The following is a 16,904-nucleotide window of genomic DNA, read 5'->3' as shown; positions in this document are numbered from 1 at the left end:
GATGGATACTACTCCGGTACTCCCAATGCTAGTTATTTCTGTTATGTAGACTATGCTGGTCCTTACACCACTAGAGACCATCAAACATGTAACAACACATGTATCAAAAGTGCTACTGGTTTTAGACCCAATTTGTAGTTCTTACTTTGGCCATGGACCGTCCATGCTTTGGCACTGTTCATAAAGTCAAAACTAGCCGTAGTATGTATTTGAAGTGGTGACAGAGTTTTCAAATGAGAGTTTTTGTGCTCATGACCCCTTGCATCAACAGTGCATATAGGCTGATGTAAGAATACGTCTCTTTCAAATGTACTTGAATGAGGGCATGCAGGTCATAGGAAGGTCATAAGTAAGGGAAAGGAGGGCTAATGAAGAAGTAATTATTATTTGGAATGAATGACTACAGATGCAGCTGTATTGCCTCCTCCATATATACATTCACTCTTTCAATCAAGAGGAGTTCATCCACCCCATTGATAAATAATGATGCTTCTTCTACCGTAGGCCTATATGGTTATCTGATTTCATTCCAAGGAATATACATTTAAAGAAGATTATGAAATAACACATCGTATTGGAAAAATAACACTGTTAGTTTTTAAATATGGAATGTGAGTAAAATCTATAAGTTTTGTTATTTGATAAAGATTCTGGTTTTGCATTATTCAATGTGTTTGACATAGCATAGGCATATATAAAATCCTGATTAATGCCTTGAGTGAGTTACAGCATTTTGTCTATGACTACCAGTTAGATCACAGAATTGTGATGATAGTGTAATCTCTATTCTTGCCTTGGTGATTGTGAGTGACATCCTTTTTGCTCTGACTACCAGTTAACATCATTGAATGGTGATAATAATCTAATCTTTATTCTTGCCTTGGTGATTGCGAGTTACATCCTTTTTGCTCTGACTACCAGTTAACATCATTGAATGGTGATAATAATCTAATCTTTATTCTTTCCTTGGTGATTGCGAGTTACATCCTTTTTGCTCTGACTACCAGTTTAAATCAAACGGTGATGATGGTGTAATCATTATTCTTGCCTTGGTGAGTTACGACCTATTTGTTCTGACTGCCAGCTACTAGTATATTACAGATCACAGAATGGTGATAATGGTGAAGACCCTAATCTTTATTCTTGCTTGGAGTGTGTTATAGTCTTTTTGCTCTGACTACCAGTTAATATGGTATAAGGGTGATGATGGTGTAATCTTTATTCTTGCCTTGGTGATTAGTGTTTCAAGGTGTATTCCTGCTACTCCTCATCATTTAATAGAAACCATCTTTAACACCAAGGCTCATCCTCTCACCCTATACATTCCTACTCACACATGTAGTTGATGAGCTAGCATTCCAATCTCTGGTCTCACTTAGAGCGTGATGTATTGCCTTTAATGATTTAATGATATAAGTCCTCCTGGTGATAATACAAAGATATATTTAGAAAAGCTACATAAATGTTATGAAGTCTTAAAATGCTTGAGTGCTTCTTTCAGAACTGACCTATCATGTATTGTATTTACAGTAGTGAGTCAAGGGTTTTTAAATATAGGGGGTACAAATAGCACTCGAGTGCCCCTGCTCGGATCTGCCACTGATTTAGATAGGCAATTACATAAAATTGGTACATCCAGCCCCAATATAAAGGACATTCCTGACATGATTCATTTGACAAATTATAATGCTATCAAATTATGACTTGAGCGATTGGGCAAGTGAATTAAAAATCAAGGAAAATGGGGGTTGTTACAAGAAAATTGATTATTTTCCTATTCTGAATCATCTTGGGCTTGTGCTGAAATCACACTTCTTTAAACTTTTATTGCTAATAACTTTGTATATTTGCAGGATTAAAACTCTTTGAGATTTGCCTATTTTTTATTTATGTTGTTATTTTGCCTTTATGTCTTTATGTGATGGTAGCACCTGGGGTCTTCTCCCATGCCCTGCCCTTTGACCCCCTTCCCCCAGACATGCCACTGTGGAAAAGCCAGCCAATAAGAACATTCAGATACAAAATCATCATGTCCATATTTTTTTTTCTCACAGTCTTATCAATTGATTTTCATTTCTTCTTTGCAACAATCTATGCTGTGTTTGGAATTTAGCTGGATGTCAGTGACATTACATTCCAGATAATTCACAATCAGATCTGGTTTATTCCAAAATGTAGTACCCCTGATGTGAAGTAGATCTCTAATGAGCATTCATTTGATCCGGACAATGGAAGAGAAAGTCGTCCCATCTGGTTTATGAGGCTGATTCCGTTCAAAGATGCGTTTCTAATACTGAATGATGAGCATACTCCCACATAGTTAGCTCAGTCCTGAGAAAGATGTGATGGAGGACCGGTAAAGCGCTTGCTAGATGTCATCTTCATCATCATCCATCAACGTAACAACAGAGAGCCATGCCCACTTCGTATCAAATTGACACTCATTTTCATGCTTCCTGGGTGTTAAGTTGATGGTTGTTGAATGAAGCTGTAGTTTGGTGATTCTACCATACTCATATCAGGCAAACCCATTAACCAATGGAGCTTTCAGAAAACTGGGTGATGCATTATTGGGAACTGTTACACCATCAAAAGAAAATCTTAAAAAACACATTTACAACTCTATGTCCCATTATTACTCATATCAGACATCTGAGCTGGTCATTTACAAAACCGTATTGCCCTAGATTTTCTGAATATCGGGAAGGGATAGGTAGGTTATTGTTTGTATTTTGCTCAGTCTCTATGCGCCTATTGACTTTCCATGCAGAGACGACGCAAAATATACTTTTGTATTTTCCCTGGTCTCACATCCAGGCATTTGAGGATGTGTATAAAGAGATACATTTCATAATGATCCGCGCACCAACACTATACGTCATAATAAAGGCAACGCTGGATCCGGGTTCTTACAAGTACGTAATAATGATAAAGTGCAGTGCCTAGACCCTGATAAACATGAAAATATAACTCTATTTTGAAAAGAAATATCTCAATTTTCATGATTTTTGCTCTAGATATCTGATTTGGATTATAATAAAAGTATTGACTGACACTTCTTTTAGGGAACATCAAATGTATTGCCCTTAAAAGAACCATATTGCCCTTGTCTAAAGACTTTGGCCAATATGCGGGCAATATATTTGATGTTCCCCTCAAGGCCAGTCAATATTATATAATTATTCTCTGTAAAGACTAAATTTCTGGATGTATGTTTGTGTGTGTGTGTTTAATTTTTTGTCTGTATTCCTACTTTGATTTCTTATACTACGTACCACCTGATACTACTGACAGGTATCATGTATTCATATGACAAGAATTATTATTGAGGATTTAGGGATTTCTCATCCTATATTGTTATCTTTCCAAATATTATTTAAAAAATATGCCCTTGTGGTTAAATACTTTGAAATTAACCGATGTAAAGAACAAATCTGTATGATATAGTTCAGAAATCATAATCTAGTTTTTTGTGAGTTTTCAAATTGAAAATGAATAAAATCTTACTTCTTTAAAAGTTTTCCCTTTGGTGTTCAGGTATTTCTTGAATGAACTTAGCTGATAATTTTATTTCCTTTTTGTTTTGTTTTATATCTTCCTTGTACAGGTCAACAATCAAGTGTGTTGGACTGTACCAATGTTGCTACAGGTGAAACAGTTGAAGACAGCAGATGTGAGGGACAGAAACCAGAAGTTAATGCCAGAGGCTGTAATAATATCAACTGTCCACCTAGGTAGGTAGCGCTTGACATAGATGAATAAAAAAAAAACATACCAATTTTTTTTATTTTGAAGCATGTTGTAAGCTTGAAGTAGCATAGATGAATGATGACTCTGAAGTCCTGTCAAAGAGGTACTGTAATAGAAAGATGCTACATAGTAGTAATTATGATGATATATGCTGTTCAAATGATAATGTCATTGCATGAATAGTGAAATTTTACTGAAAGTCCCAATGTGGATATACAAAATTTAAGCCTCATTGGTAGGCTACCCGATATTTTCCTCCACCCCCCCCCCCCCGCCAAGTGTAATTGTGTCATAAACTGTTTTGTTGCAAACACTGACTATGATATGAGCTTTAAGTCTTTAACTTCATAGCATTGGGCGTATTTACAAGATTTCAATAAAAAAGAAATTTTCTATGCATTCCACTCTGTTTTCTTTGAATCAAATCATTTTTAAACAACAAATTGTCATTTTTCCATGTCTATACTCCCTTTTTTTATTGGTAAAATGGTCATATGGTCTAGACACACTGCTATAAATATCAACATCTCCCATTAGTACCAGTGATTGATATGTTTTGAATAGGTGTTTCAACATCAAGTTTTGACCATGAAATGGTACACATTAGGTGGTTTCAGACCGCCTCGAAGTTCGCCAGTTCCAGGTATTCTCTGATCGGGAAATTTACCCCGATCAGAAAATACCAGGTATTTTGGCGGTCTGAAAGCAAACTACGCGTAATATCCCCGAAAGAAAATACCCGATAAATAGTAGGTACTTGGCGAAATTACGAGAACTTTCGCGGGGATTTTTCCAAGGTCGTGGGTATTTTGGCGGTCTGAAAGCAAATTACGGGAACTTTTAGCCCAGCGTGTCGTTGGGTGCAGCGCCGTGCATGGGTTGCTGCTGGGCTAGTGATTTTGAATTTCGCGCCTTGCTGCTTATCAGACCATACTGCGCATGCTCGTAACTTCAGGAACTTATCCCGAAGGGTATGTTTCAGGGCGGTGTGAATGCAGGAATAATTAATGGGTATTTTTCAGCCTAAAAAAGTTCTCGTAATTTAACGGGGATTCTTGTGATCGAGGCGGTTTGAAACCACCTATAATAACTCCCTTGTGCGGTATATTATTTCATAATGTGAGCACACACACAGACAGACCACACAAATAAAGATTTCAGAGGCGAAATGTATGCAATCCATCTTCAGAGAAAATGCATTTATTTAGAATGTTTTGTGCAGGCATCCATATGGAAAAGTGAAATTATAAAGTGCATTTTAAAGCTTAGTTATCTAATGGTACCAGGCCTCCTCCCCCCCCCCCCATAGTCAAGGGGTTTCATAAAGCTTTTTGTAAGTTACAAATAAATTTTTGAATAAAAGGTGGTCTTTTTTTTAGACACTAAATCAACATCAATGAAAATTTGGCGTGTGGAACACCAGCCATTGGTAAAGTCGTTCATAAGGTACAAACAGCTTTATGAAATACCCACTGGATCCTAAATAGGAAATTGAGGTTAAAACTTTGTTCAGTGACATAAAGAAATGTGTGAAACCAAGATGTCAGCATTCATAAAAAATGGATCCTGTAGTTATATTCTTTAAGCCAAGGATGATCATTGGAAGATATATCTCTTGACGAAAGGTTGATTGTCTCTCAGTTGATGACGTCACATATTTATTTCTTTTTACGTTTATTGTATATAAACTTTTTGATAAATATATTAAAAATGTAAGGACGAAAGGTCACTTTACCGAAGAGAGAAATAAAATCATTTTATTACCAGTTGAAATTAGTTGTAAAACTATGTCAGTGCTATATAAACAGAGGTAACAAGGTAGCCCACTAAATGGCCAAATTAAAATAATAAAGCAGTGGAAAAATATATTTATATTTCTGAGTTTTAGCATATGGCAGATGAGTTTGAGGGAGTGACAAAATATCAGCACAGCACTAAGGAGTACATGTATAAGGCCTTCATGGATATTATTGTTCATCCAGAATGGTCCTAATTGCCTCAAAAGTATATGCTTTAGGCCTACTTCTTTTGAAAGATGTTTTCATTTCATTTTATTTGTGATGTTAGATTTAGAAGTTCCTGCATTCCACAATTATAGTCATTTTGTGTGACCTTTGAAGAAATTTATGTGTGATGCACCGACAAATCACACCTCTTTGAAATAATGTAAAATATCAGAAATTGAGCAAGAAATAGAAATCTGAGAGTGTGAGGAGACTCTTACCTGGGGTCTTATGATCACCTGTGCTGGGTTCAAAGGTCAAGGGTCAATAGAGATATCAAGTTTAAGACAGGATTATTGCACACCTGCTGTGTCTCTAAAGTAGGAATAATACAGTGTATCAGGGGTGAGCTCAGATCCACAAAGTACATTGATCTTTTCTGAGCTCTCCTGAAAAAAAGGATGAGGTTTGAAACTTTATCACGCACTCAAACAAGTAACATTGCTCACTTGCTGAAAATAGCAATTTCTAGTTTTTAACATTTTGTATTTATGATAAAAATGATGAAAAAGTATTCAGGTTCCCTTTCAGAATGGAAACCTTTATTTTCTCGTGTAGGCCTATTTTACACAAACTCATTCTGATTGCTGATTGTGGGCGTAATAACAAAGCAATATATCACTAGATAAGAAAGAAATTTGAATTCTTTATGATCATATTCCTTTATTTTAAAAACAAAAACTCTAGTTTGAACTAATCCATTTTTACCCTGAAGTGCCACCTCTTCCATCAAATCATGTTTTGCCCTACACAGCCATAATACCCTAATTATTGAAAACAACTTTTGAGATAAATATCCCAGTCTTGCTAACCTTAAACAGACTTAGCAATCTCATTCCATCTGTAGTGGTAACATTGTGTCATATGAATTTATGTACTGCCCATGTTAAAAATTACTTTTGATAATGTTACTCTGTAAATACGATAATGCAAAACCATAATCTCAAGGCAACAACAAGAAAAAGATAAAAATAGGGTTAATTCATTCACCCTTACCTCCCAGGAATATTTAATTTCTACATATAGGCCTAACCGATTGCAATCTTTACTTTATTGTATCGTTCACTGTCTCTAATTTGGGAAAATAGTAATTTATTGATATTTTTTAAAGCAATGTTTGAAAAATTGAATAAAATACAAAAATAGCATCCGGGCTATTGGGCTATATATCGGTATGAATTTAGAAAATGCGATGTGGGCCTACATAATTCACAAACTTGCTTCATTAGTATTGTCGAGCTCGTCAATTGACAAGTGGACAAATTGAATAAGTATGAATCCTGCAATGGGGGATAGATTGTGAGGTCAAGTTGATAATGGTTCCCTACTGGGTTATTACATCCATTACATGGTTCTCCTGCTGAGTGATCAAAACTAGTCAGTTATGTAGAGTTAAATGAAACATGTTCATCCAATCACTTCATCTCACTTATCTATTTATTGATGTATTTTTTCCTGATCTATTCTGTCCATTCATTCGTATGTTTGATTATTCAGATAATTCAGGATTCAAGATTATTTTATTGGTCAATGTACAAATGCACACAAAGTTTCCAATGGCTTTAACAATAAGTACACATAAATATTCATTCATATATTTGTTTATCCGTTTATTTTTCAAAATTATTTTTTTATTTCATTATTTGTTCATTCATTTAATAATTCATTCATTCGTCCATTCATTTGTCCTTTCATTCATTCATTTTAGTTTTTGTTTGTTCTTTCCTTAATTCTATATATTCAAAATTTATTTATCTACTATTTTTATTTACTTAACATTTATTTTGAAATTATTTATTTACCAAATTATCAAAGTATTTTAATTTATCTATTTGATTTTATTCATTAAATAATATGCATGTTTTTGTTAGCCTGTCATGAATGTTGTATGGTAGACAGTTCCATTTATTTGCCATCAAGAAGGATTCTGAATTCATGAACATGGTAACAGTAGGCTTTACAATCTTTGAAGTTTCCATAGTGGTTGAGTGTATGACAGTTGACACTTCACATTTACGATAATACTAATAATCTAATACTGTTTAAACTTATCAAGCTCACCTGCCAGCTATAGGGACCCTTTTTTGCCATTATTCTGTATGATTTATAGATCTTTTGGTTTTGGAATATAAGGGACAGAAAAGTACCTACTTGGTCTTGAAAATCCAGCCTAAACTTATAAAGATTCACATTGTCCTGAGAAGAAATAATGGTAGATGATCCTCCAGTCATCTTCAATAGGACAATGAGAACATACTTGCCACTATCATAACTTGAGATTGAGTAGGCTTTTTTTTTTATAGAACCTCTCATTTTTGAAGAAATCATTACATAAATAGTGTACTGCAATATTTTACTGTCAGGAAATCATGGCTGAAAGAAAAATGATTGATATGAATATTTCTTATTTCTGGCAAGTCTCCTGCTCTTCAATTTCTTTTAGATTTGTATCGCCATTCAAAGATTTTTGGTTATTCTTATGCAATTATTGAAAAAGTATGAAATTTCTCCCTCTTTCAGTCTCTCATATTATTTCCTTACTCTATCTTACTCTATATTTTTTGTATTTGTTTATATTTCCATTAAAATATTTTACAGGAATAGTTACAACCAGCTTTTGATACATGCAGCTCCACTCTAATTAATGTTGCATAATTACTCTTTGTATGTAGAGGTATATTATGTTTTCCCCTAAACTTTTATACATCTTATATTTCCTCTCTTCTGACAAGCTTATTTTGTATTGTATTGTATGCATATGAAGGCCAAATTTCAGTGAAAATGATAAGAGAAAATACAGGAATGAAAACAATTGTACATTAACAACAAAAACCTATTATTCGGTGATGCAAGTAGAAATGATAAGTGAATTAATTTCTGGAATACATGAGGCTGAAACTTCCATTGACTTGACACAATCACATCATTTAATGTTGGTTTCCACGTATAGATTTGATCCATTATTTTGCATACTGGATAAAGATATAAACATTTGATCAACCTGATAGCCTATAGCGAACAAGGAGTCACAAAGTAAATTTCATGCATGTGAAAGTTTATGGATTAAAATATGAATTCAAAACAACCAACAGAACATCACATTATTGAGCCTTTCATGAACAAATTGTGCAATGATTTTTCTCTGGAAACTGTTAAAAGCTACTGAAATCCACCCATCTGATTGGCTGAGAGCAAGGTAGTCAGTGAACATTGTTGATGAGATGCCTCATGAAATGCTTCTCACTTTTAGAGTTTGTTTGTTTCCTTTCTTCAATTTCCTGTGAAAGTCGGGACAAACACACAAGAGCATGTCAAATCTCAACAGACCTGTGGATATTTGCTTTGTAAAATGAACTGCATTCAGTTCAATAGAACCTCATAAAACCTAATGATGCGTGATCACAATCATTTCTGTTGAATGATGGTTAAATCAGATACAAGTTAATGGTTTGGTTTGTAGAAATCTTTTTATTTGCAAACACAGAGAAATGTCAGTTTGACATTTTCTACTGATAAATGACCAAATCAATAAACCATTCTAATTTTGGAAGATGGGAACTGTACTTTATCCTGATTTTTTTTGACAGCCGGTTGTATTAAAAGATCAATACATTGTATGGACCTCTATTGTTAAAGATCATAAGCAGTATTATTTTTAAAAGCACCGTTAAGGTAATTTTGGAAATATTACTGTTGTGTAAAACCCCTATTATTAATCAGGCAGGCCTATCCATTGTTAATGAAAAGTATTGTGTCATTTGCTTATCATGTATTGTGAGCAGAAAATTTCCTCAACTTTTTTTTTTCATTTTTGGAGTGCATTTATATTTATAATCATATTATGAATCAGCATTTGGATTTTATTATTTTTGTTTCTTTTCCTCTGTTACTTCTCCAAATAAAGTAATTTGGATGAGATTAATGCTTTCCTAGCAATGAGGTAAAAAAAACAATCACTACCATCACCACCATTAAAGATTAGTGAGAAGTCTGAGGTATTAGAAAAAATAAACCTAGTAAAATAATCATCTGAAATAGATGAAATGTTTTACAGAGAATTTTGGGTTGTAGATTTTTTTTTAAAGATTGCCTTCCATCTTAAATTTAGTATTGAGTAACCAAGAAGTTTTGCCCACAACTTAATCTACTTAATGTTTAATCATATTTACTCAAATCAGCAAGTCATTGAGAAGTTCCTGCCAGAAAAATTAGAAGAACTAGAACTCAAATATTTGCCTGCCACTGCGTGTGAAAGGTGATCTGAAAAACCCTCCTGTAGTATAGAGGTACTGGAGGGCATTTTAGTGGTCACTTTATTGTACCTCCTCTTTCTCTAAAGCTTGTTGGTTACTAAATATAATTCACTCAAAAGTATAAAAAGTAATTCAATTTCAGGTATTCTTATTTTTTGTATAATGACAAATACAAAATGTGCACATCATGTTAACACAACTATTTCTAGAACTTTGCCTTCATATTTATAATGTACCTTCCTGAAGCCATAATTGCATTTAGTGATATGCCAACTGTTTCATAGTTTTTTAGAGACTGCGAACCAAGTTTAGAAACTTAAGATATTCTAAAAAAAATAAAGATTACCTCAGAAATGAGAAATTATAGTGGTAATTATTCGTCATGGTTTGTATGTTTGTAAGATATACAAACTTAGGTATTTACATTTCCTAATGCTGATATATTAAATGGCCTACTCAATTACTCTCCTTCTGTCTGTCTCCTTGTTTCTATCTTTCCTTTTTACGTTTCGCTCTTTTCCTCTTCTTTATCTTGTGTTTTTTAAATTTATTTTCTAAGCATGTGTCTTTTCTTCCCTTCTCTTTCTTTTAGAATTGTCTTTCATTGTTCTACTTGTTCATGCTTCCCCCTCTCTCTCTCTCTTATTTCCCTATTTCTTTTCTGTTATTATTTTCAAAACTGTTGATTTGTTAACTTTCCCCCACACATCTCCAACTCTTCAGCCAGTATGATAGTACTAGCTAGTACAAGTAATCCCAAATTTGATTTGAGTTCTTTATTCTGACTATATACATGTAGTATATAAAGTGACTTATCATCACTCATATCCATCTTACATTCCTATAGGCCAAGGTCACTTTATGAATTCATTATCACGTTCTAACCTATCACATCATTGCCTACAACTATTACAAAAGCATCCACATGACAGATAGGCTGAAATTCAATTTGGGAGATGGGGCAAGCAGAAAGTTCAAACAAAACTATTTGAAAAAGCAGCCATCTTTGTAATGATGTAGGTCATTTCAGTTGCTGATTTTTTATATTTCAGACGTCTTTCTGTCGCAATGTTGAGGCCTCATCTAGATTTATTTATTTACCATATTTATATTTTCATTTGTAAAAGGAAACATGTTTGTACCAGAATGTAATGAATGGTCCACATGGAAGATATATTTGTCTAAGCATTGTTGTTTCAGAAATCCCACCGGAAAATACAGGCAAATTCTTGTAGGGAAGATGTGTTGAAAGATATCCAGCAATAGTTGTTTGAAATCTGATCTTTGCCGACTTGCCGTAGGGACTGGATTGTTGAAATGTACTGTAATTGGCTGGAGTGAGGTTAGAGATACGATGGCTAAATACTAGTGCACTCGTTAAATTCTCAAGTCAAAACAGTTCCCTGAACCATATTGAATGGATCATTGAATGAATTGATCCATGAGGAAAAAGTCTTTATTACCAGCTGAAATTATTTTTGTGACATTAATGTTGAACCTTTCTTCAAAGTAACATTTTAGAATTTTATTATGGAAGGGGAGAAGTGGGTTCATGCATATTTTAGTGTTCCTTATTTCAAAGCCTGTATTACTGAAGTTAAAGAAGGGGGAATTTGATATGGCAAATTTAAATGACGAGAGTGGATGAATAATAAGTATAGGAGCATGGTAGCAGAGTTATTAATGTGAAAGGAGATGGATTAAAAACAGAATGCTGAAAGTTTGAAAGAAATTGGACAAGGAATATGAAAATTATGGCTGTAAGAAAATGAGATCACTGAGAGTCAGACTTTGAAATAAGTCTTTGAATTGGCAACTAGCTCATATTTTTACATCCATAATTTTCATATTCCTTGTCCAATTTCTTTCAAACTTTCAGCGTTCTCTTTTTAATCCATCTCCTAAGCTAAATAAATTGAATTGAATTGATTATTACAAGTGTCATGAAGGTCTTATTAAATCATCATTGATTATTGGTTTGGGGTCTAAATATAGATAATAGATAGCATGTTGTGATTTCTTTAAAAAGATGAATATATTCTGAGTCAAACCTAAAAAAAATATATTTTAGCCATTTTGGGCAATGGAGCAGATACATAAGTATCACAATGACATCCGAGGTATAGTGATTAAATCTTTTATTCCCTCCCCCAGAAAAAAAATCAGAGTTTTATTATTTGTTATGATTTGGTAAAAGCATTCTCTGATATAATTTTTTTCTTTCAATGCAATATTTCTATTGGTTTGATACCTTTTCCAAGTTCAAAATGAATATCCCCTGCAAGAGACCAGATCTATATTGGAATAATGGTAGAACCAATAAAATGTGAGTATGTATGTTTACTGAAATTTTGTTCTGAAAATAAAGTACAAAATGACCCCTAGTTGATCCTCCCCCCACTTTATGAATACAATTCAATCCAAACTTCCAAAGAATATCTTTATCTACCAAGATCTTAGCATCTTCTATTCTTCACTTATCTTCAGCAATCTTCGTTTCTGTATTTGGAAAAAAATTGAATCATTATTGCAGATGGGAAGGAGAGCCATGGGGTGCTTGTACAGTATCATGTGGGTCTGGTACTCAGACTAGAGATATCTACTGCATCCAGAAGATATCAACGAGTATGACAGTAAGACTATCAGACGATATGTGTGATGGGTCAAGACTGGCTTCTGTACAGGCTTGTAACGTTGATCCTTGTCCCTACTGGAAACCCGAGCCTTGGTCACTGGTAAGTAACCCTACTTAAAGTATTTTCTTGTATGTCCACACAGGACCATCATAGATTTTATTTTTGCGTCTTTCAGACGAGTATCTTCAGCTTCATTCTTACAGGGAATTCAATTGACAAGCTCTGACTGCATTCATGAACTCTTATTCTGTGGTATGATTAATGTTTCTATCATGTTTTGCTGTATTTTTTGCAGTCTATAAACATAAAAAATGTTTTAGTTATGGGGATTAGAATTACAAACCATTTCTTTGAATGGCATAAAATAATGCGTGATCCGAAATACAAGTTTAGCCTGATAATCTATTGCTGCCGGAAGATGAATAAGTTTTTCTTCAAACATATTTGTACTTTGAATACTTCTACTTTTGGCCAGTAAAAATGTGTAACCACAGTATACATAAAAGCCTGAACCAAAAAAGCGCAGGCTTAACATTACCTCTCTCCCTCAAGTCAAACCATGCAATATGGCAGCGCAGTGACAATGTCTTTTTTCAAAATATTGCGATGAGTTGATAAATGGAGCACATTTTTAAAATATGTTCGGAAAGGCATTTGAAAATGGTCTGGAAACATGTTTTGAAATGTATACAGAGTTGCAAGCAATCTACTACCTTCAAATAGGATGCATACTTAAAAGAGGGAAATCAAGTATTATTCAGCTAGTATTCAGCAGAATAAGAACGACTTTAAGAACTATATCAGTCTCCCATGGGTTTGGTCTTATCATACATCCATGTATGACATTGTCACAGTTGGAGGAAATGTATCTATCTTTAATCTTCTCCCCATCTCACATTGGTAATACCTGATCTCTGTAGTATAAGTCTACAGGGTTTACCAATATGCTTTTCACACTGCATTTCCTTAACCCCATACTATCCTTAACCCCGGACTATCCTTAACCCCATACTATCCTTTTTTCGATTCACACTGTCTTTCTTAACCCCATACTATTAGCTTAGCCAGGGTTAACGCCTTAACCCCGGGCAATCACACAGCTCATGAATATTGATGATTTTTACCATACAGAGTGCGATTAATGTGCAATTTCGACTTCTGTGATTGGCTAATGCTTAGCCCCACTTTTGCTTAGCCCTGTTTTGTTTCACACTGCATCTCTTAGCACCGCAATTGTGGTGCTAGCACCACAATAAGCCGGCTAACCCTGCTTTTTCGCAGGGCCAGATAGTACCGTACTATTTACCGTGCTAGCCCACTTTGCTAAAACGTGTGAAAACGAAGTGGGCTAAGCTTAACCCCGGGAAATTGGTGGGGCTAAGACCCCCCCCCCCCCTTAGCCCCACCAATTTCCTGGGGTTAAGGGAAAAAAGTGCAGTGTGAAAAGCATACAAGAGTCATTGTCACTTCCAATGAGATAGATCTTAATCTGACATTACAGAACAGACCATTCTAAACTTGATACTCAAATTTAGATTTGATGAAATGATGGGACATTCTTTCAATTTACATGTTTTCCCAGAATTGTACTTGTTCGTACTTGTAGGGGATAATTTTGTTTTTCTTTATTTTTTTCTTTGATTTTAGTGAAGTCCAATCTTTATAGCGATTGAAGGTGTATACTTGTCAAGTTCCTATGTAATATTGATGCAAGTAGAGTGATGAATATATCACCTACAGGCTTTATAATTATTTTTTTTTGCTATGGGTATCTGTGATAATAGTAGTGATTGGCTAATATTTAGCTTTCAAGAGCAGATACTAAGCTCTAAAAATCATGTTTAGAAGCATTTATTAAAAGTACACTCCAGGCTGAAAATCATGATTTAAACAGATAAAGTAAAATCAGACAGACAAAAAAAATATAAAAATTTCATAAAAATCAGACAAGTGATAACAAAGGTAAGTTTTGCTATATTTGATGAAACAGAACTATGCATGTCTTCAAGAATATGCAATGAGTGAGCTGATGTCATATCCGCACTTATTATTTTATATTTTATTATATTAGATAATATTCATTCAAATATTGACCACCAAGAATATAAAAAAATGGATTGGCAACTGATTTAATGTGTGGGATGATTGCTGCAACTTTTTGTTACAAGGGAAGTGTATCATACACACATGTATGAAAATATGAAGTAATTCTGATTTCATGCAATAACATACATTATAAGTGGGGAAATGACATCATCACCTATTGCATATTCATGATGGCATGCATATTACTGTTTTTACAAAATAATTCTTAACCCTGAAATTCAATAACCTTGTTATTATCGGATTTGGATGAAATTTTCAGCGTTTTTGCTGTTGAATTTTACTCTTTTTATTTAGATCTAATAATTTTCAGCCTAGGGTATCCCTTTAAGATTAAAGGGTTGGGCAGTACAAAATGAATTGCAATTTTTTAAGGATAATATACTCAGTCCTACCATTCACTATGGGTATTGGTGGAACCCCTTGCCTATTCAGGAAGACTCATTGTTCCATAATGATAACAATTTATAAATCTTGACATATTGCCTGGAATAACATGCAATTCCAAAAAATATACAAAATAGGTTGAGATTAAGGGATCAGGCATCTTTTAAAAATACAGATATTTTTCCATGAATGTATATAACTTGTGGCCAGGATTTATTTGCTATATTTTGCTGCTTTGTGTACACAGTTTATTCAACTGTTTTCCAGGCTACTAAAGTATTGTGCACTTGTCCAGTTACTATGAATAATGGACAACAGAAGTTCTTAGACACATCCACTTGACCATGATGCCCCTACACTATATATTTTATGAGCATTTTGATTTTGGCATTTTATTTAATCTCCTTGCAGTGTTCGGTCTCCTGTGGCCAGGGTATGAGCACAAGGGAGATTATGTGTCGCAATCATCGTAATGAACTTGCTATGGGATGTGATGTAGATACAATGCCTTCCATAAGAACAGTATGTTTGCCAGGAATACCCTGTCTACCAGACCCTGATACCAATACACCAGAAGGTAAGTGACAAACACCTCAGACCCCATTATACCTAGAATTATGTCACAGACACCTACCAATACACCAGAAGGTAAGTGACAAACACATCAGACCCCATTATACCTAGAATTATGTCACAGACACCTACCAATACACCAGAAAGTAAGTGACAAACACCTCGGATACCATTATACCTAGAATTATGTCGTAGATACAGTAGATATTGTGTATAGATTGCAAAAAAAAGTTAATCGCTCTGAATGTAAATAAATTAGTATATATGTATTTGTGAGAAAAAGTAGAATGGATCTATTGAATATTTCCCCCTACTTTCTCTATTTATGGATAATTACCTGTTTGTTCCTTCATACAGTTAATAGACCTGAACTAGCAACAACATCTCCTCTTGAGAAAAAAGAAACAGCTGAAGTTCCAAGGTAAGAAGAAAAAAAGAAAGAATATTCTTGTATTCATATTCATTTCACAATCTGTCATATTTTGATAAAAAGGGGATAATAATAATAATAATAATTAAAGATTTGTATAGCGCACATATCTGTCGATGACACTCAAGGCGCACAATTAACTACTTATATAAAACAGAAATCAATAAATACATAAAAATGAACAAACTGAGAAGAAAAAATACACAATCAGTTAAGTTGGTAGTCAAAAAATAAAAAATGGCCTTATCACACAACAGTTAAGGAAATGCTTCCCTCATGAGGTAAGTCTTCAATTTGCTGTGGAATAGCTCTCTTGACTGGCACGACTTAATGTCCGATGGGATTGAATTCCACAAACGGGGACCAGCAACGGAAAAAGATCTGTCACCCCAGGACCTTTTCACTCTAACTTGTTGGAGCTGGTGAACATTCCCTGAACGAAGACCGGGTCTACACGATCTCTTCAACTCCAGAAGATCTGATAGGTACACTGGTGTCTGGTTGGTTTTCAGTTTAAAGACCAAGGAAAGAACTTTATATGCAAGTCTTTGCCTAACAGGCAGCCAATGTAATTCCTTGAGAACTGGGGTGATATGATCCGACAACTTTGAACGCTTTACAAGTCGTGCGGCAGAATTCTGGACCTTCTGTAGTCGTTTTATTTGAGTATCAGGCAGTCCAACCAAAGTACTGTTGTACATATCCAAACGTGATGTGACAAGAGCATGAACTGCCTGCTTCGTTGCATGGGGATTCAGGTAATCCCGGA

At 34.4% G+C, this 16,904-nt stretch overlaps 1 protein-coding gene across 1 annotated transcript in view; it reads left to right on the top strand.

Moving 5' to 3' along the window:
• The window catches only part of LOC129261638 (ADAMTS-like protein 1), a 44,991-nt gene that overhangs the window by 10,148 nt on the left and 17,939 nt on the right, over nt 1-16,904 (top strand). The window contains exons 2-5 of the mRNA XM_064099451.1: nt 3,608-3,734; nt 12,540-12,741; nt 15,544-15,709; nt 16,063-16,126. Of these exons, the coding sequence (XP_063955521.1) occupies nt 3,608-3,734; nt 12,540-12,741; nt 15,544-15,709; nt 16,063-16,126 (559 nt within the window). The remainder of the gene's footprint in view (nt 1-3,607; nt 3,735-12,539; nt 12,742-15,543; nt 15,710-16,062; nt 16,127-16,904) is intronic.

This window comes from Lytechinus pictus, chromosome 5 (assembly GCF_037042905.1).
Source record: "Lytechinus pictus isolate F3 Inbred chromosome 5, Lp3.0, whole genome shotgun sequence".
NCBI classification, from domain to species: Eukaryota; Metazoa; Echinodermata; class Echinoidea; order Temnopleuroida; family Toxopneustidae; genus Lytechinus; species Lytechinus pictus.
This window is presented reverse-complemented; position numbering and strand designations above follow the sequence as displayed.